Raw genomic sequence first — 15,114 nt, forward strand, 5'->3', positions numbered from 1 at the left:
AAAGGAGAGATCGGTAGATTCGCAAAGGTAGACAAATTTAAGACATCTTTCTCAGTAACTGATAAAGTAAGAGAACAAAAAATTAGAAGGCTGCAGAAAATTTATACAACATAATTAACATATCTAACTAACTGATATTATTAGAACATTGTACCCAACAACTGCTAAGTACACATTATTCTCAAATGCACACAGAACATTTGTCAGAGATGACCATACCATATGTTAGCCGTAAAGCATTTCTCAACAACTTGGAAAAGTCTGAAATCATACAGAATGTGTTCTCTGATTGCAGTGTTATTAATATAAAATCAATGATAAAAAGAAACTCTTAAATTCTCATTTATTTGGAAAATAACCAGAGACCTCTATATAGCTCATGACTCAAGTAAGTAGTAACTGTGGAAATTTAAAAAATATCTTAAATGGAAAGATAGTGAAAATACCACATATAACGCAGTAGGATAAGTGAGATGCAACTAAATCATGCCTAAAAGGAAATTAACATTCGTACATGCATATATTAAATAAGAATAATGGCTGAAAAGCAATGGTCTGAGTCTCCAACTCAAAGCAAATTAAATTCCACTAAAACAGAAAAAAGGAAATACTAAAAGAAGAAATCAATGAAATAGAAACCAAACATACAAGAGAGAGAATTGACAAAGCCACATTTGTTCTTAGAAAAAAAAAACTAGTAAAATATATGAAAAATTGACAGGGCTTATCAAGAAATAAAGAGAGAAGACACAAATAGCCAATAATAAAATGGAAAAGGGGGTATCAATGTAGACCCTATGGACACTAAAAAGCCAGTAAAATAATATTATGAAAAATGTTATGCCAAAGTATTTGCAAACGTGGATGAAATAGACAACTTTCTGGGGGCAAATTACCAAAACTGACAAAAAGAAGTAGGAAATTAGAATGCTTCCCTATCTATTTTTAAATGAAATCTTTCAAAACCTTCCCTAACAGAATGTCCCAGTATTAGATGTACCACACCACAAGTACTCTGTGTGGTTCAATGTCATTTTAAAAACCCAGACTCTGTTATATCCTGCTACATTTTAGCATATTCACTTTTTATCTTCATTCTTCTTGCCTTCAAAATGGCTGCTACAGAGCCACGGATCATGTCCCAAAACTTGCATTGAAACTGGAAAAGAGGGAATGAGGCAGGGCCAGCAATGCACCCTTATTTTTCCTATAGAAGCAAAGCTTCGCACCTGAGCTCCTCAGCAGGTCTCAAGCCAGTACTGGGTCACATGAACATACCCAGCCACACAGGACTCTGACGGGGAGAAAGCTCTCCTCTTTCTGAGGTAAAAGGTAGAAAGGGAGACAGGAGTTCGGTTTAGAAAAAATAGTCTATCAAACCCGCCACCCAAATTGTGCTGTTTCTTATATTTTGTTATATTCATTTCCACTCTTTTTAGACACAAATATGACTTAAATATTTACAAAATTGGGATAATCCTTTACATACTATTTACTTGCCCTCTTTCACCTCTAACATAATGCCAACAAATACAAACGACAATGGTTAATGCCTGCGTGGCATTTCATTACATGGATATGCCATAATTGAACCATGACTCTATACCAAGCATTTAAATTTACTTCATTTCATGTCATAAATACCATTGTAAATAAAGATGCTTGTATATATACAATTTTATTTTCTTAGAATATGTTCCTAGAAGTGGCTTGCTAGGCAAAGCATGCATACAATAAAAATTGTATGAATATTACCTCATTCTCTGTGGATGAGAGTGACCTAGGAATCCACAACGAGGTATATGTCTCGTTAGTGTCTTTCGAACAAAGGTCTGGAAAGTGTAATCAATTTATAGATTTGCTAATCAGTATTTTTTTAAAACCACACAGAACAGAGTAGAACAGAACAAGAAAATATTTAGCAGGCATTGCAAATAGTTTGGTGAAATTTTTGCTTCTGCTGTGAATGTGCATGTTTCTGCACTGTGTCATGAGTATCTTACCACAGGTTACAGACAAAACGTCCCCACACATGTCTCCTGATTTCCAGGCCTCATTTTCTATTTCTGTTTCTTGTTAATTGCCTTGATAACAAGTTCTGTAACAGTAACAAATGACAGCAGCATTGCATGGCAACATTCATGCTTTGCTTCCCTTCTGAATGAAAATGCATCCCGTGAAGTTTTGAATTGTAGAATTTTCACTGTTGTTAATAACTAGCCTGTCAGTGAAACTTTCATTTCCTCTTTACATCAAATTATATAAAGGCTTTCTTTTTTATTTATAAAGAGTTGGATTTATTTTTAGTTAACTGTTATGATTACACCCTAATTTTACTACCTGTGGCCAAGATAATAAGCAATAAAACTGTGGCCTATAAAATTTCTGTTTTTGGAAATTATTGAGATTTTCTTTGTGGACCAGAAAATGATTTTTTTCCATTCTTATCTTTGAAAATAATGACTATTATATAATAAGAAGAAAAAAAAGTCAATATCTACTGAATCCAGCTTATTAATACTAATATTCAAATCTTCTGTATTTTTACATAGCTATGTGTTGTTTATTCTTTATATCTTCAGCTGTCATTAAAATCTTCCACAGAGATTGCAATTTTGCACTTTATTTTTCCAAGATTTCTTTGAATCTGTATGTATTTGGGGCTGTTCTGTAAGTATGTTATATAAATAATCACGCGCATTCTTAACTATTTAATGTGGATTGTGGCTGTTTCCGGCAATTGAGACATAATCTACTTTAATACTATTGACCTGACTGATTTTTTGGTTTACCTTTGGGGTTTCTTGAGGGTCCATTCTTTTATATCTAACTTTTCTGTGTCATATTATTTCAAGTGTAAATTTTTAAAGTAGTTTATAGTTGGATTTTGTTTCTTGCTTCATCCTGACCTTCTTTGAGAGTAGAGTTTAATCCATTCATATTTATTCTGAGACTAATGTATTTGGTTTTCTCTTCTGTTGTGCTTTCAGTATTAGTGCTTCCTGAATATTCCTCTGTCATTTTTTTCACTTCTCCTGTAGTTTGAAACTTGGTTAATTTTGATACTTCTTTTCTCTTCCTTTAGTGATTTGGAAGTTATGCAATTTTCTTCTGTATATTCCAGTTTTTTAAGGCAGTTTGTTTTGAATGAAACATTATATACTGATGATTCCTTCCTTCCAATAACAACAAAAATGCTTTTCCTTCCTTCCCTGGCATTCTTCCCCAGTTTTTGTTGAAATAATTCAGAATTTTAAATCCAGATTATGATATTAAAATTTTTTAAATATGCACCTTCTTCTTCAATAAAATATTTTCACATAACTACATTAATATTTATTACTTAAATTTAACTATGTTTTGCCATTTCATTGTTTACTACCATTTATTTTAAAGTCCTACCTTCTTCATTCTTGGGTTCTTTTATTTTTACTTCTTTCTCAGCAAGCTTGAGTGCATCCTCACAGTAGTGAAGGCATAATGTCTGTCCTTTCACGTCTGAAATTTCCGTATACATTTTAAAATTACCAGCTTAAGAGTCAGATAAAGCTATATTCAAATGCTACCTTTACCTTGTACCTGTCTGGTAACTGTGGAAAACTCTTCACCTTTCTGATTCATTTCCTCATTATAAAATGGAGACACTATCAGCTGTCTTAGAGGCTTTGTAAGGATTATACCAAGTAAAGTATATTAGCACTGGGACTAGTATCAGTCAATAGCAGATTATTATCATTACTATTAATCTTTGTACATTACCATATGTATTCAACATTATTCACATCTTAGTACAATATCATGCAAATTATATGTACTCTATTAAATTACTATTACATTGATTTTTTTGGAAATAAAACGGAGAGATCATAAGAGTGCAGTTTGGTATTTTCAAAATTGCATACACTTGTGTAACTACCACCCAAATCAAGGCATAGAATTTTTCCATTAGTTATTCTTCCTTCCAGTCAACCGTTCCTCATCCCCAGAGGCAAATGCTTTCTGATTTATATTGTCATAGATTAGTTTTGTTCATTCCCAGTCTTCATATAAATGGAATCATACCATATATACTCTTGTCACTGCCTTCTTTGTTCAGTGAAATGGCTTAGAGATTTACTGCTTATGTGGCATGTATCAATAGTTTCTTTTTCATTACTGAGTAGTATTTCTCTCATAGCATAAATATATAAAAAATTGTTTCCCCATTCTCCTATTTAGGGATGTTTAGGATATTTCCAATTTAGAAATATTATAACTAAGGCTGCTACAAACATTCTTATGTAAATCTTTTAGTGGACATAGTTTTCATTCCTCTTGTAAAAAATACCTAGGAGGAAAAATGTGTGGGAAGATGTATATTTGACTTTATAGGAAATAACTGAACAGTTTTACAAAGTGGCCATATCATTTTACTGTCTCCCCAGAAAATTACAAGAGTTCCAGTTGCTCACCTTCACTATCATTTGATATTTTACAGATTTCTGCTTCAATGTATCACCATGTCAATGTGCTTATACTCATTGGTGCATGATATAACTTTTTTCCATTCCCTTCTCTTTAACCAGTTAATGTATTTATATTTCTAAAAAGTTTCTCCTATAGATATGTGGGTCCTAATTTTATATCCAGTCTGATCATCTCTGCCATTTAAATAAAGTGTTTAGTCCATTTACATTTGATGTAGTTATTGATATGGGTGGGTGTAAGCCTACCATTTTTATACTATATTTTTTATCTTAACTATTTTTATTCCTATGTTGTTCCTTTCCTGTGTTCTTTTCCATTAATTGAGTACTTTTAGAAGTTTATCACATCATCTCTATTGATTTCAGACTTCATTCTTTTTTTTTCTAATGGTTACTCTAGACTTCCCAACATGCATCCTTAACTTATTCATGTTCTACTTTGAAATATTATATTACTTCACAAATGAAGCTAGAGTTTTAGAATTTTGTAATGGCATTTGTCCACATATACACTCTTATCATTCTTATTGTCATCTATTTTACTTATACATATGTTTTTAATCCCATAATGTATTGTTATTAATTTTGCTTTAAATAGTCAATAATCTTTTAAAGAATTTTATGTTTAGCCATTCTGGCCAATATTTGTATCATCTATGGGTCTGGTTCTGTTGACTATTTTTCTCTTAATTATGGGGCACATCTCACTGCTCCATAGCATATCTCATCATTTTTTTTTCATTATATGCTGAACATTGTGTGAAAAAGAATAGGAGAGAGTGTAATAAATTACATTTTCTCCCAGAAAAGTTTATGCCTCTTCCTATGTTAGGCCTCTAGGGTGGAGGCTAAGTCCATCTAATCTGTAGTTGACTTAGGTCTGGGCTTTTGTGAAGCTTTAGTTAGATTCACTTTGCCACTAACTTCACATGTCATGAGGGAAGATAAGGATTATCCCTTTAGCAAGTCCTGGAATTTGTCCAGTGGATAATTCTTATTATTCAGAGAGAGAGTTCATGCTGCCAAGTTTTTGGATCACCGAGGAGTTCTTTTTCTCTTCAGTTCTGTCCCTGACTTTCTGCAACTTGGAAAATCTCTTTATCCTGATGTTCTGTCCCTGTTCATTTGCATTCAGTGAAGTTTGTACTTTGGGGGAATTTCTCTTGATTCTCCTGTCCTACCCTTAGCCTTTGGTATAATGCTGCCATGATTCTTAAATAAGTTAAACTTCATTGTAATTTTTAAAAATAAAAAATTCCATAACAGCATAACAACTGATCTACTTTGCCACATATTGTCTCTGCCTTTACTATAGAATTCTACCTATAATTAATCAATAAAAATTGTTTATATCTTCCTTTAACCTGAGGAAAGGGTAAATTTCTCAGGTGAAGCATATTACTAATGCCAGTGTAAGTCCAGGTTTACTTTAATCCAATAAAAGGATCAAGAAAATATATGATTGATAACATTAACAAACATAATTACTGTTTATTATACAAAAAAATTTGTGGTTTGATATTTATGTGCAAACACAAAATAGTGTGCAGTTTCTTTTATCTGCATGGTGTCTTATTTGCTTTTGAGTACTGACATAGCACAAAGTACATACAAATTATGGCCCACATACATTGGTGAATAACAGTTTCAAAAGAACAGTAAACAATCACAAATAACCTTCAACACATAGAACACAGGTATCTAAAGTGCTGTAACCAGTCAAGATCCCACTGGTATTTCTTATGATAGTGAATTTTTTTCCAAGAACCCATGGACAGGATTTACTCTTGGGTTGTCTGGCCTGTTCATCTTTCTCCTCAAGTCCTGGGTCTTTCCTGGTTATCCTAGATGGCCCTTCCTCCCCTGAACCCAGGATACCAGAGAGAGGGAGATGGAGTCACACACTGGGCACTCAGACCTTGCTATGGTATGCTGAACCACAGTTCCTGAAGGCAGCCCCACCTTCTTGGGCATCAGCTGTAACTGACTGGAGACATATACCCAGGAGTGGCGTCTGTGTGTTTCCTGGCAGAGACCCTTTCTCCGACATTCCCAACTTGTCACACTGTTACCCACTTCCACCTTGGAGATAATCTTCCCTGGGCTAACAGAAAGCTCACTATCCTGTCTCCTGACAACACTTGTTTGAAACTTTATTTGCCTATAGTTCTCCTCCACCCCTTATTGCTTCTCCCCTCTTGCTTCTTCCGCCCTCTTTGCCTCGAAGATCCCTTTCTTCCCCACCTTCATCTTTTGATACACTGGCTAAACCCAGTCTGTAAGACTGAGCCCAACCTGGGGATTCAAGGAAGGCTTTCAGGAGGAAATAAATAATACTTGAAGTAAAGCTCCTCATCTGAGTTACCACAGCACCCAGCAAGTGTGCACCTGACTGTAGACTTCAAAGCTTACACTGTTTTGCCGTGTGCCTTTTCTCACTAGACTCTGGGATGTGCCAGGATGGAGACCCTGACTGACACACTTTTGTTTCCACTGTGTCTGAACATGGTGATCACAGTAGATGCCCAATAAATGTACTCAACTAACTTAAACTGAGAGGGCTCATTCCTCTGCTGCCCTATATTTTGATGATAAAGTGCAACTACTCTCACCTACCCAGGGGTCTGGGGCTGAGGCCATGGCGGCTCCTTGTATCTGAACGCCTTTAATTCTTTCGCTTCATTTTGGGAGAGGTGAGGACATGGCTTAGAATCCTCACTTGGGTGTCCAGGCTTGCTAATTTAGTGAAGTACCACTAAGTTCCAATTAGACTAATGAGATATTTATTTTATTACTCCCAGACTAATCAGATCCTACCTAACACTTGATCCCAGAATAGGCAAGGATACACTAGAAGACTTAGTAGTTCTGAAAACCCATAGGAAAATGATTTTAACTGAGGCATATCTATGCGCAAATTAATTTATTGTTGCTTTTGTTTCAAATTGAGAAAGACAACCATTAACCAATTTTTGCTGGTCCCTGTCATGGGACACCGGCATTGCGTAAGAACAACATTTGAGAACCACTGCTCCATTCAAACAAAATTACAGGTAAACACACCACCTATCAGCAAATAAGTTCTTTTATTTCATGAAAATGAACAAAACTTTTATTTTGACTAACAGTGATTGCTTCCCAAAACAGGCTCATAACCCCACTTTGATTATTGAAGAAAGTAACCATTTACCATCTTCTTCCTTTTTAGGCTGTGAGGTTGAGATTCTTGGTGTCAGACCTACTTACTGCCTGGAATATAAAAACGTCCCAACGGATATCAATTTTGCCAATGCAGTCAGCGACGCTCTTGACTCCTTCAAGTAAGTGTTCCAAAGTCTTAGCCAAACCGTTGTTCTTCCTTGCTTCTTTGACCAATAGTGAATGCAAAAGTGGGTTAGGAAGGCTTGGTATAAGTGAGACCATGTCTGAGAGAGGTGGTGAGCCTTTTGCATGGTGACAGTTAACTGCTACCAGAGAATAACTGTAAGCAAGTCACTCCACTCAGGGGTACTCTTTGGAAATGTTGAATTGAGAGCAAGAAAATCCCTGAGGGTTTTGGGTCATTCTTTATGTTGGTGGACCTGGAGAAGCAATATGAACGTCAGCATTTCTCTAATCAAGATTTAGTGAATGCTTGGATTTCAGAAGATGTTAATAAGTATTCAGCCAAAAGGGAAGATCTGTGGTGAAAAATTGCCTACGCTACCCTTTTCTTGGAATGTACAAAGCATATTAACATATTAGAACACAGAACCTTCTTTTCTCCCCTTCCATGCAGAACCATGACACAGAATTTTAAAAATGCAGAAATCAGTAATGTTGCCCTAATAATACTTGATTGCCTGTCAAACTGACCAACAGGACAGGTCAGGAGAGAGGCAAGGAGACTGGGTTCAAGAGGGGAGATGCCGGGAGCCAGCATCCTCTGGGCACAGTGTGCGGATGGCTGGCACTGGCCACGTGAGTCGGCCTGTAACTAGGATGGCCTCAGATCTGGAGCCATCTCACCCATGAGTGCTGGGAAGCCACATGAAGATGAACTGGAGTCCCGTGGTGTGGTCTCATGTGTGCGAGCAAAGCAGAAGAGCATGGCTCGTACAGAACAGGGGCAGAGCTGGAACTTCCGAGCAGCTCAGCGTCTACACCGTGCTTTTCCAGCACACCTGAAATGCTAGCCATCCGCACGGCCTTTGCTGCGGCAAATATGAACACTTAGAGCGCAGCTCTCACACAGATGCCTCCAACTAACCCGACACGTGGTTCAGCAGTGTGATCTTTTTCTTAATTCGCTGGGCCTTGACAGCCAAGCCGTCTCTCACTGTAAACCGCCCAGTGGCTCGCCGGCAGAGAAGCGCTCAGCCACGAGGTCAGAGCACAGGGCCAAGAGAGCCCCAGGTTGGCGCGGGCCTGCGAGCCGGCCCATCCACGCAGACGTCCTCGTCCTGAGGTGCACCAGGATGCCAAGCTCTGTTTCCTAGTCAACTTTCTGTTTCTCTGTTTCTAGAGAAGTTTCTCTTTTTTCCTTTTTGAGCAACATGGCCGAGCTATGGAGCACGGGGGGGTCACATCATTACCTTGGAGCACAGCCCTTACAGGGAGGGTGGTGGTGGTGGTGGCGACAGTAGTGGTGGTGGCAGTGTGTGTGTGTGTTTAGCAAAGACAGTGGGCTCCCCTAGAGAGAAAGGCTTCAAAGAACCGAAGCCTCGGGAAGTGGCCCCAGGCAAGGCCTCTACGTGGTGTGACCTGGAGCCCCCACACTGCCCGACTTGGTGCCGTGCACATCGTAGTCCCTGTATTTACTGCTTACTGATAGCAAAGTGGACAAAGATAATAAGCAGACTGACAGAGAAGTGTGTGTGTGTGTGTGTGTGTGTGTGTGTGTGTGTGTGTGTGTGTGTCTGTGTGTGTGTGTGTCTGTCTGTGTGTGTGTGTCTGTGTGTGTGTGTGTGTGTCTGTGTGTGTGTGTGTCTGTCTGTGTGTGTGTGTGTGTGTGTGTGTCTGTGTGTGTGTGTGTCTGTGTGTGTGTGTGTGTGTGTCTGTGTGTGTGTGTGTGTGTGTGCACCCTCTCGTGGGTGGGGACTCCGAGTGCTCTTCAGATGACAGCTGGGAGTCTGAGCAGAGCTGCCCGGAAACCAGGGGTGAGCTGTGGGGCTCTAAACGGGCTCCTGCGCTCAGGGCTCTCCGAGGGAAAGGTCAGTAACAACGCGTCTCCCCTAAACACACACACCAAGAGAATCCGTGACTCCCTCGAGTCACAGTCTTGCATGAGCAAGCTGCTGCTACAGGCGAATGGTCTGGCTGGTTCCAGACTGTTCCTGGGCTAGGTGAATGTCAGTCCTTGATCCTGCTCTGTCGGACGGCCATCAGGCATGCTGCCGTGCTGCGGGGGGGCGGCCAGGAGAGGCGCCTCCTTTTTCTCTGGGGACGAGCCCCTCTATAGGCAGCAGGCATCATCTGGCCTGTTACTGTTCTTCTCTTTCTTCTCTCATTCTCATTTCAAGCCCTGACTAGGTTTAGAGATAGTGGGTCTCCATCTTTCCACCCATAATTCAGAGGCATTGTTTCTGGTGGCCCTGTTCACCTTGGTGGTGTGAAGGCTCCACAGACAGTTGCACTGGCCTCATTCCACCCTGCCCAGGCCTGCACCGCCAGCTCCAGGGGCATCGTTCACACGGTAGAGTGTGTGAACGCCACTGCCCAGAGCTCAAGGGCAGCCGGGAGCTGCACATCCCTGTGGGAAGGGCGCATCTGGCTCCACTTGTGAGCTGGGTCTCGCCTTCCAGAGCCCAGGAAGCTTTAGTGACCCAAAGCACACTCCCTGTGGATGCCACCTTAGCACCCAGACAACTTGCAGCATGGAGGAAAGAAGGGGGAAAGCATGGGGATTTCATCGCCCTTCTGCTAAGCACTGAGTCAGACGCCCCATTGCCATTTTGCTGCCACAGCCATTGTAGGGCAGAGCTGTTGTTCACCCCTTGGACAGAAGAGGCCACTAACCCTGGAAGTTAAATGCTTGCCTGGATCTCGCACAGCTGGGAGGTGGTGGAGCCCAGTTCTTTGCACGGTGGCTCAGGACCCAGGCTGTGGGGCACCCCCAGGTGCAAGGCGGCTGCAGCACCTCCAGAGGCAGCATTCAGTCCCCTTCCCTCCACACCTCCGTGAGGCCCTGAAACGCAGCCAGGCAGGGCAACAAGCAGGTGCTGCCTGCTTTGCGAGTCTCCTCGAGGGCTCACACAGGGCCATAGTGGACCAGCGGCCTTCGCGGACTGCTCAGTGTCTCATGTGTTCAGCAGCCCACATGGGACACCCAGGCAGCACCGCCGCCTGCATCACCACCTCGCCTGTCTAAAGAAAGCAGTTTGAGATCTGCATCATTTAATCTATCCTCCTGGAAGTTTTGTTTGCAAGATATTCATTCTTTGGCAGCAGAAACAGGTGTGTGGTGCTGGAGGTCAAATAAGCCTTGAGCTGCTCATCTGGGGCAGGAGGTGCAGGGCAGCAGCCGCTCTGAGCAGTGGCGGCCACACTGCCCCCAGGGCTCCGGCTGCTCCCAGGATGGGCCCAGCAGACCGATGCCACCTTGCAAACGGGGTGGCCAGGCAACACGGGACAGCGGTAGCAGGGACACAGCTGCTGTTCTTTGTCAAGCTCCAGGAGATGGAAAACAGCACCAAAGGATTCCCACAGGATCCCAGAAGCTCTGTGGCCGCTGGTGCCAATAAAGGTGTGGCTGGATGGTGATGGGGTCTTTCTACAGGCCACTCGGCAGCCGGCTCAAGTGTCCTGCCTCTGTCCCTCCTCCCTGTGGACCCTGGGAGAAGGGGCCAGAGCACAGAAAAGCTGGCCAGGGCATCAGGAAGAAAAAGAGAAACGGGAGGCCTTCTTCCCCTTTTACTGTGTGTCCAAGCGCATCACAAATATTGGCACATTTCAGACACACACACACACACACACACACACACACACACGGCTCTTTGAGGAGGTTCTTTAAACGGGAAACTGAGGCTTAGAGACGTTTCTGCCTTGTATCTGGGACTGCCGGATCAGTAAGGAGAGAAGCATCCGTTTGCACCCAGACTTGTCTAATTCCAATGCCTTGTCAAAGTATGATTTTCGAAATTAAAACCCTGTCATATACTCAGATATACATGAGAATTATGCCAAAGTTCAGATTACTTATTACCAAGGGAGGTTAGTTAAAAGGAGAATATGAGAAACATGTGCACCCAAAGGGAAGGTGATGGGGGCACTGGGCTGTGAGGGCTGTTGGCTGCAGAAATGCTTCATGGCTTAGAGGATGACCAGCCGCATCCCTGGGACACCTTTCTGCAGCAGACAGAAATGATTTCCATGTGATCCGTGTCCTACAGCTTGTCAGTGAGTACAGAGTCCGGGCTCTAATTGCTGGTTAAGTCTGGTGACCTGTAGGCAAGTTTTTAAGACACCACTCTTGAGCAACACTGAGAAGACAGGCCATTATTTTTTTTGGCCTTATTTCTAAGTTTTGGGTCATTTTCCTTAACAGTCAATAACTTCTACCATTCCTGTAGATTGTCTCCATTTCTCTCTGCCTAATTGCTCTCTTTCTAACCGACTCCAGTAAGGAAAATGAATGGGACACTATGAACTTTTTACATTGAAAAGAAATCTGGGTGGAATCCTAAGGTGATGGGAGACCCTGGTGTCCCAGAAACCCCAGGGCCAGGGGCCCCTCGAAGCTCTCAGGTAACCAGGCTGACAGCCACAGGTCCTCTGGCATGCTTCCTGGACCCTAACACGGTAAATGGCCAATAACAGATCTGCAGGCATTTCCACCCCTCGCTCTGTTACAAATGAGCCGACCTGTGATGGAGACCAGATCCACGTGGAAAACAGCTGGCAACCAAGAATCTGTCAGCTCCACTCCAAGCTGGCGAGAGCTCTCCGCCCTTGAGGACCGAGGCCCCTCCTGAATTGGTGAAGTTCCACATAGAGGCCTTCACAAAAGGCACATGCAGAAACCTCCGGGTCACAAGCACCCCGAATCCAGTATTCCTGGCAAGTTCAGTGGCTTGTCACCTTGTTCCTACCTGTAGGAGGAGCTTCCTGACCCAAAACCATCAGGTAAATCTGTGATCCTTGCAGGCTTTCTGATCACCTGGAGATGTGCTGTAAATAGCCTCAAAGAAACCAGCCCCGTGGCGGCTGTATTCAGGGTATATGTCTAAAATGTTGGGTCCTAAAAGCAAAAGTAAACCTTGCTTGTGAAATTTTTCCCCTACACACTGCCCCCTGCCCCACAGAAGTGTACACCTCAACAGCATATACCATGGGAGCTAGCTGCAGATGTCAGGCACAGAAAGCCCCCAAGTCTGACTCCTGTCTGAGGGAGTGAGGCTATGGAAGGTTCCATTGCGTTCAAACACAGTGGGGGAGGACGCCCCTTCAGCCCATCAGTGTAATGCCCATGGGCCTCAAGAAGTTTAGAGATTTGTAAGAAAATGCCATTACTAGTAAGAGCTTTCACCCACCGCTTACATGCTAGTAGGACCTGCGACGATCTCTGCCATTGTAGGCGCTCTGCAACTGTCGGTTGAATGCTTGATAATAAGAATTGCGCCATATGATAGTTACTCTGGGTCAGGCACTGTGTTGAGAGCTTTTCATACATTATCTTATTTAATCCTCACAGCCATCTGATAAGGTAGGAAACACTACACAGGTGCTGGGGACACACCACCGCCCCTAAGCTGGAGGAAGCCCACCATTCAGAGAGGAAGGGCACACGTATGGCAATGACAGCACAGTGTGGGAAATGCAGACATGAACCTAAGAGCTGGGTTCCGCTGAGCTGGGGCCATCAAGGACAGCTTCCTGGAAGAGGCAGCACCTCCCCTATGTAAGAGAGGAAGCTGTGTAACTCTGGTCATGCAAACCATGTTCTCCCAACTGCTGTGAGGCTGTTTCCCCTCCGTGGACTGTATTCCCAAGACACAGGCTCTGAGGGTTTGCCTTCTTTTACCCCTCATGTTCCAGGGTGGGAGGCCACATCAGGAGCGACTAGGCCATCTGATCTGTGTGTGTTATGTGTGCATTTAAAATATAATTTTTCAAGGGAAACAAGGCAACCTGCGAAGAGTATTAATTTTTAGCCATTGTAAAATCCAAGCAAAGGAATTAGCTTTAATTTCTTTTCCATTGCCTCAGCTTTTGTCAGTTACTGTACTGTTACCATCCTCTCCTCCGTCCCCCCTCCCCACCACTGTTCTGTTCAGGTGCTTCAGGCAGAGGCTGTGGGCCCAGCCAGAGCCGGGCGGGGGAGTCACGCAGAAAGCCCTGCGTGAACAAGGACAGGCGCATGGCGTGGCGTTCCCTCCCCTCCCTGCCTCCGTGAGCTTCCCACTCCGATCTGTATCACTAGCTGCTGGTCGTCTTAGCTGGGCATCCAGGGTTAAATAGCTTGGATCTTGACCCTCAGTACTCTGGCTGAGAAGGGGAGCTTTTCCAGAACCGTAGTCTTTCTGGGACCCACAGAAGTACTGTCACTGCTAGAATTCACTCTGTATTCACGCTGGAGCGGACCCTCCATGTGCCCCATAGAATAAGGGTCCTTGGGTGTCTTCTGATATCCGGCCCTGAACACCGACCTCTTTGCCTCCCATAAGGTCGCCATGGTAAACTTGTTCTTATTCTTGTCAGTCAGTTAGACTCAGGCTAGTGTTTTCTTTAGAGACTTCCTTGAAGTCCAGCAACAATCAAACTGTCTTTATTTAAATGATGGCTTCTGGTTGCCCTGATCCTCTGAGGGCAGTGGGGGTGGGGTGGGGGTGGGGGAGCGATCAGACACATCCCCTGCGGTTGCCACATCTCCCAAGTGCGTGGAACCTGCTGGGCAGTGCCCCCTGAGCCCAGAGGGGGGTGACCTGTGGGCATGCCAACTGCCTCCAAGGGTCCCAGGCTGGCACTGTTGGTGCTGCAGCCCTGTCTCTCCCCTGGAGACCTCACCTGGTTCACTTTAAGGTATCAGCATTGCTTGGCCTGCAGGGCAGGGTTTTGGGGGTGCCAGGGCCTTCACAGAGCACTGCTGGTGACAGGGAGGAAGCGGTGGGTTCCCCCTCAACCCTGCCTCTGTCACCTGCTCCCTCCAGGAGTGGCCGGGCCGACCTGGCAGCCGTCTACTACGAGCGCATTGACGTGGAAGGCCACCACCATGGCCCCTCCTCGCCTCAGACCCAGGACGCCCTGAAGGCTGTGGACACTGTTCTGAAGTACATGACCAAGTGGATCCAGGTGACGCGGGAAGGATTCCAGGCTCACCTTCCCTCCTGTCACTCCCCTCTGCCTCCTTGACGGTCACCCCCCTCAACATGGTCCTCCCCTTGTTGGTAGCTGATGAGGCCAGCACCGGCTGCACTGGGTCTCTTCTCTTCACGCCATGCCTCTCTAGGTGCCAGGGGCTCCCCCGTTTCTCAGCCCAGCCAGCAGGGTTGCGATGACCCAGATCTGCACTGTTACCTGGCTTAGCAGGCGAGGCGGCCCAGGTCTTTACCTAACCTGCCACGTTTGGTAACCAGGTTGGTGTGGGCATGGAAACCAGGCCTGGGTCTGCCACATCCTTGCTGAATGGCTTTAAGCAAGGTATTGTTTTTTTAAATTTTTCCTGGGCTTT

General features: G+C 43.7%; 1 protein-coding gene across 8 annotated transcripts in view; it reads left to right on the plus strand.

The window, feature by feature from the left end:
* Positions 1 to 15,114, plus strand: part of ENPP6 (ectonucleotide pyrophosphatase/phosphodiesterase 6) — a 102,748-nt gene that overhangs the window by 68,307 nt on the left and 19,327 nt on the right. For all 8 annotated transcript variants that reach the window (XM_073219183.1, XM_073219184.1, XM_073219186.1 and 5 more), the window contains 2 exons: positions 7,675 to 7,786; positions 14,594 to 14,735. In XM_073219183.1, coding sequence (XP_073075284.1) covers positions 7,675 to 7,786; positions 14,594 to 14,735 — 254 coding nt within the window. The remainder of the gene's footprint in view (positions 1 to 7,674; positions 7,787 to 14,593; positions 14,736 to 15,114) is intronic.

Source organism: Manis javanica, chromosome 12, assembly GCF_040802235.1.
Source record: "Manis javanica isolate MJ-LG chromosome 12, MJ_LKY, whole genome shotgun sequence".
Lineage (NCBI taxonomy): Eukaryota > Metazoa > Chordata > Mammalia > Pholidota > Manidae > Manis > Manis javanica.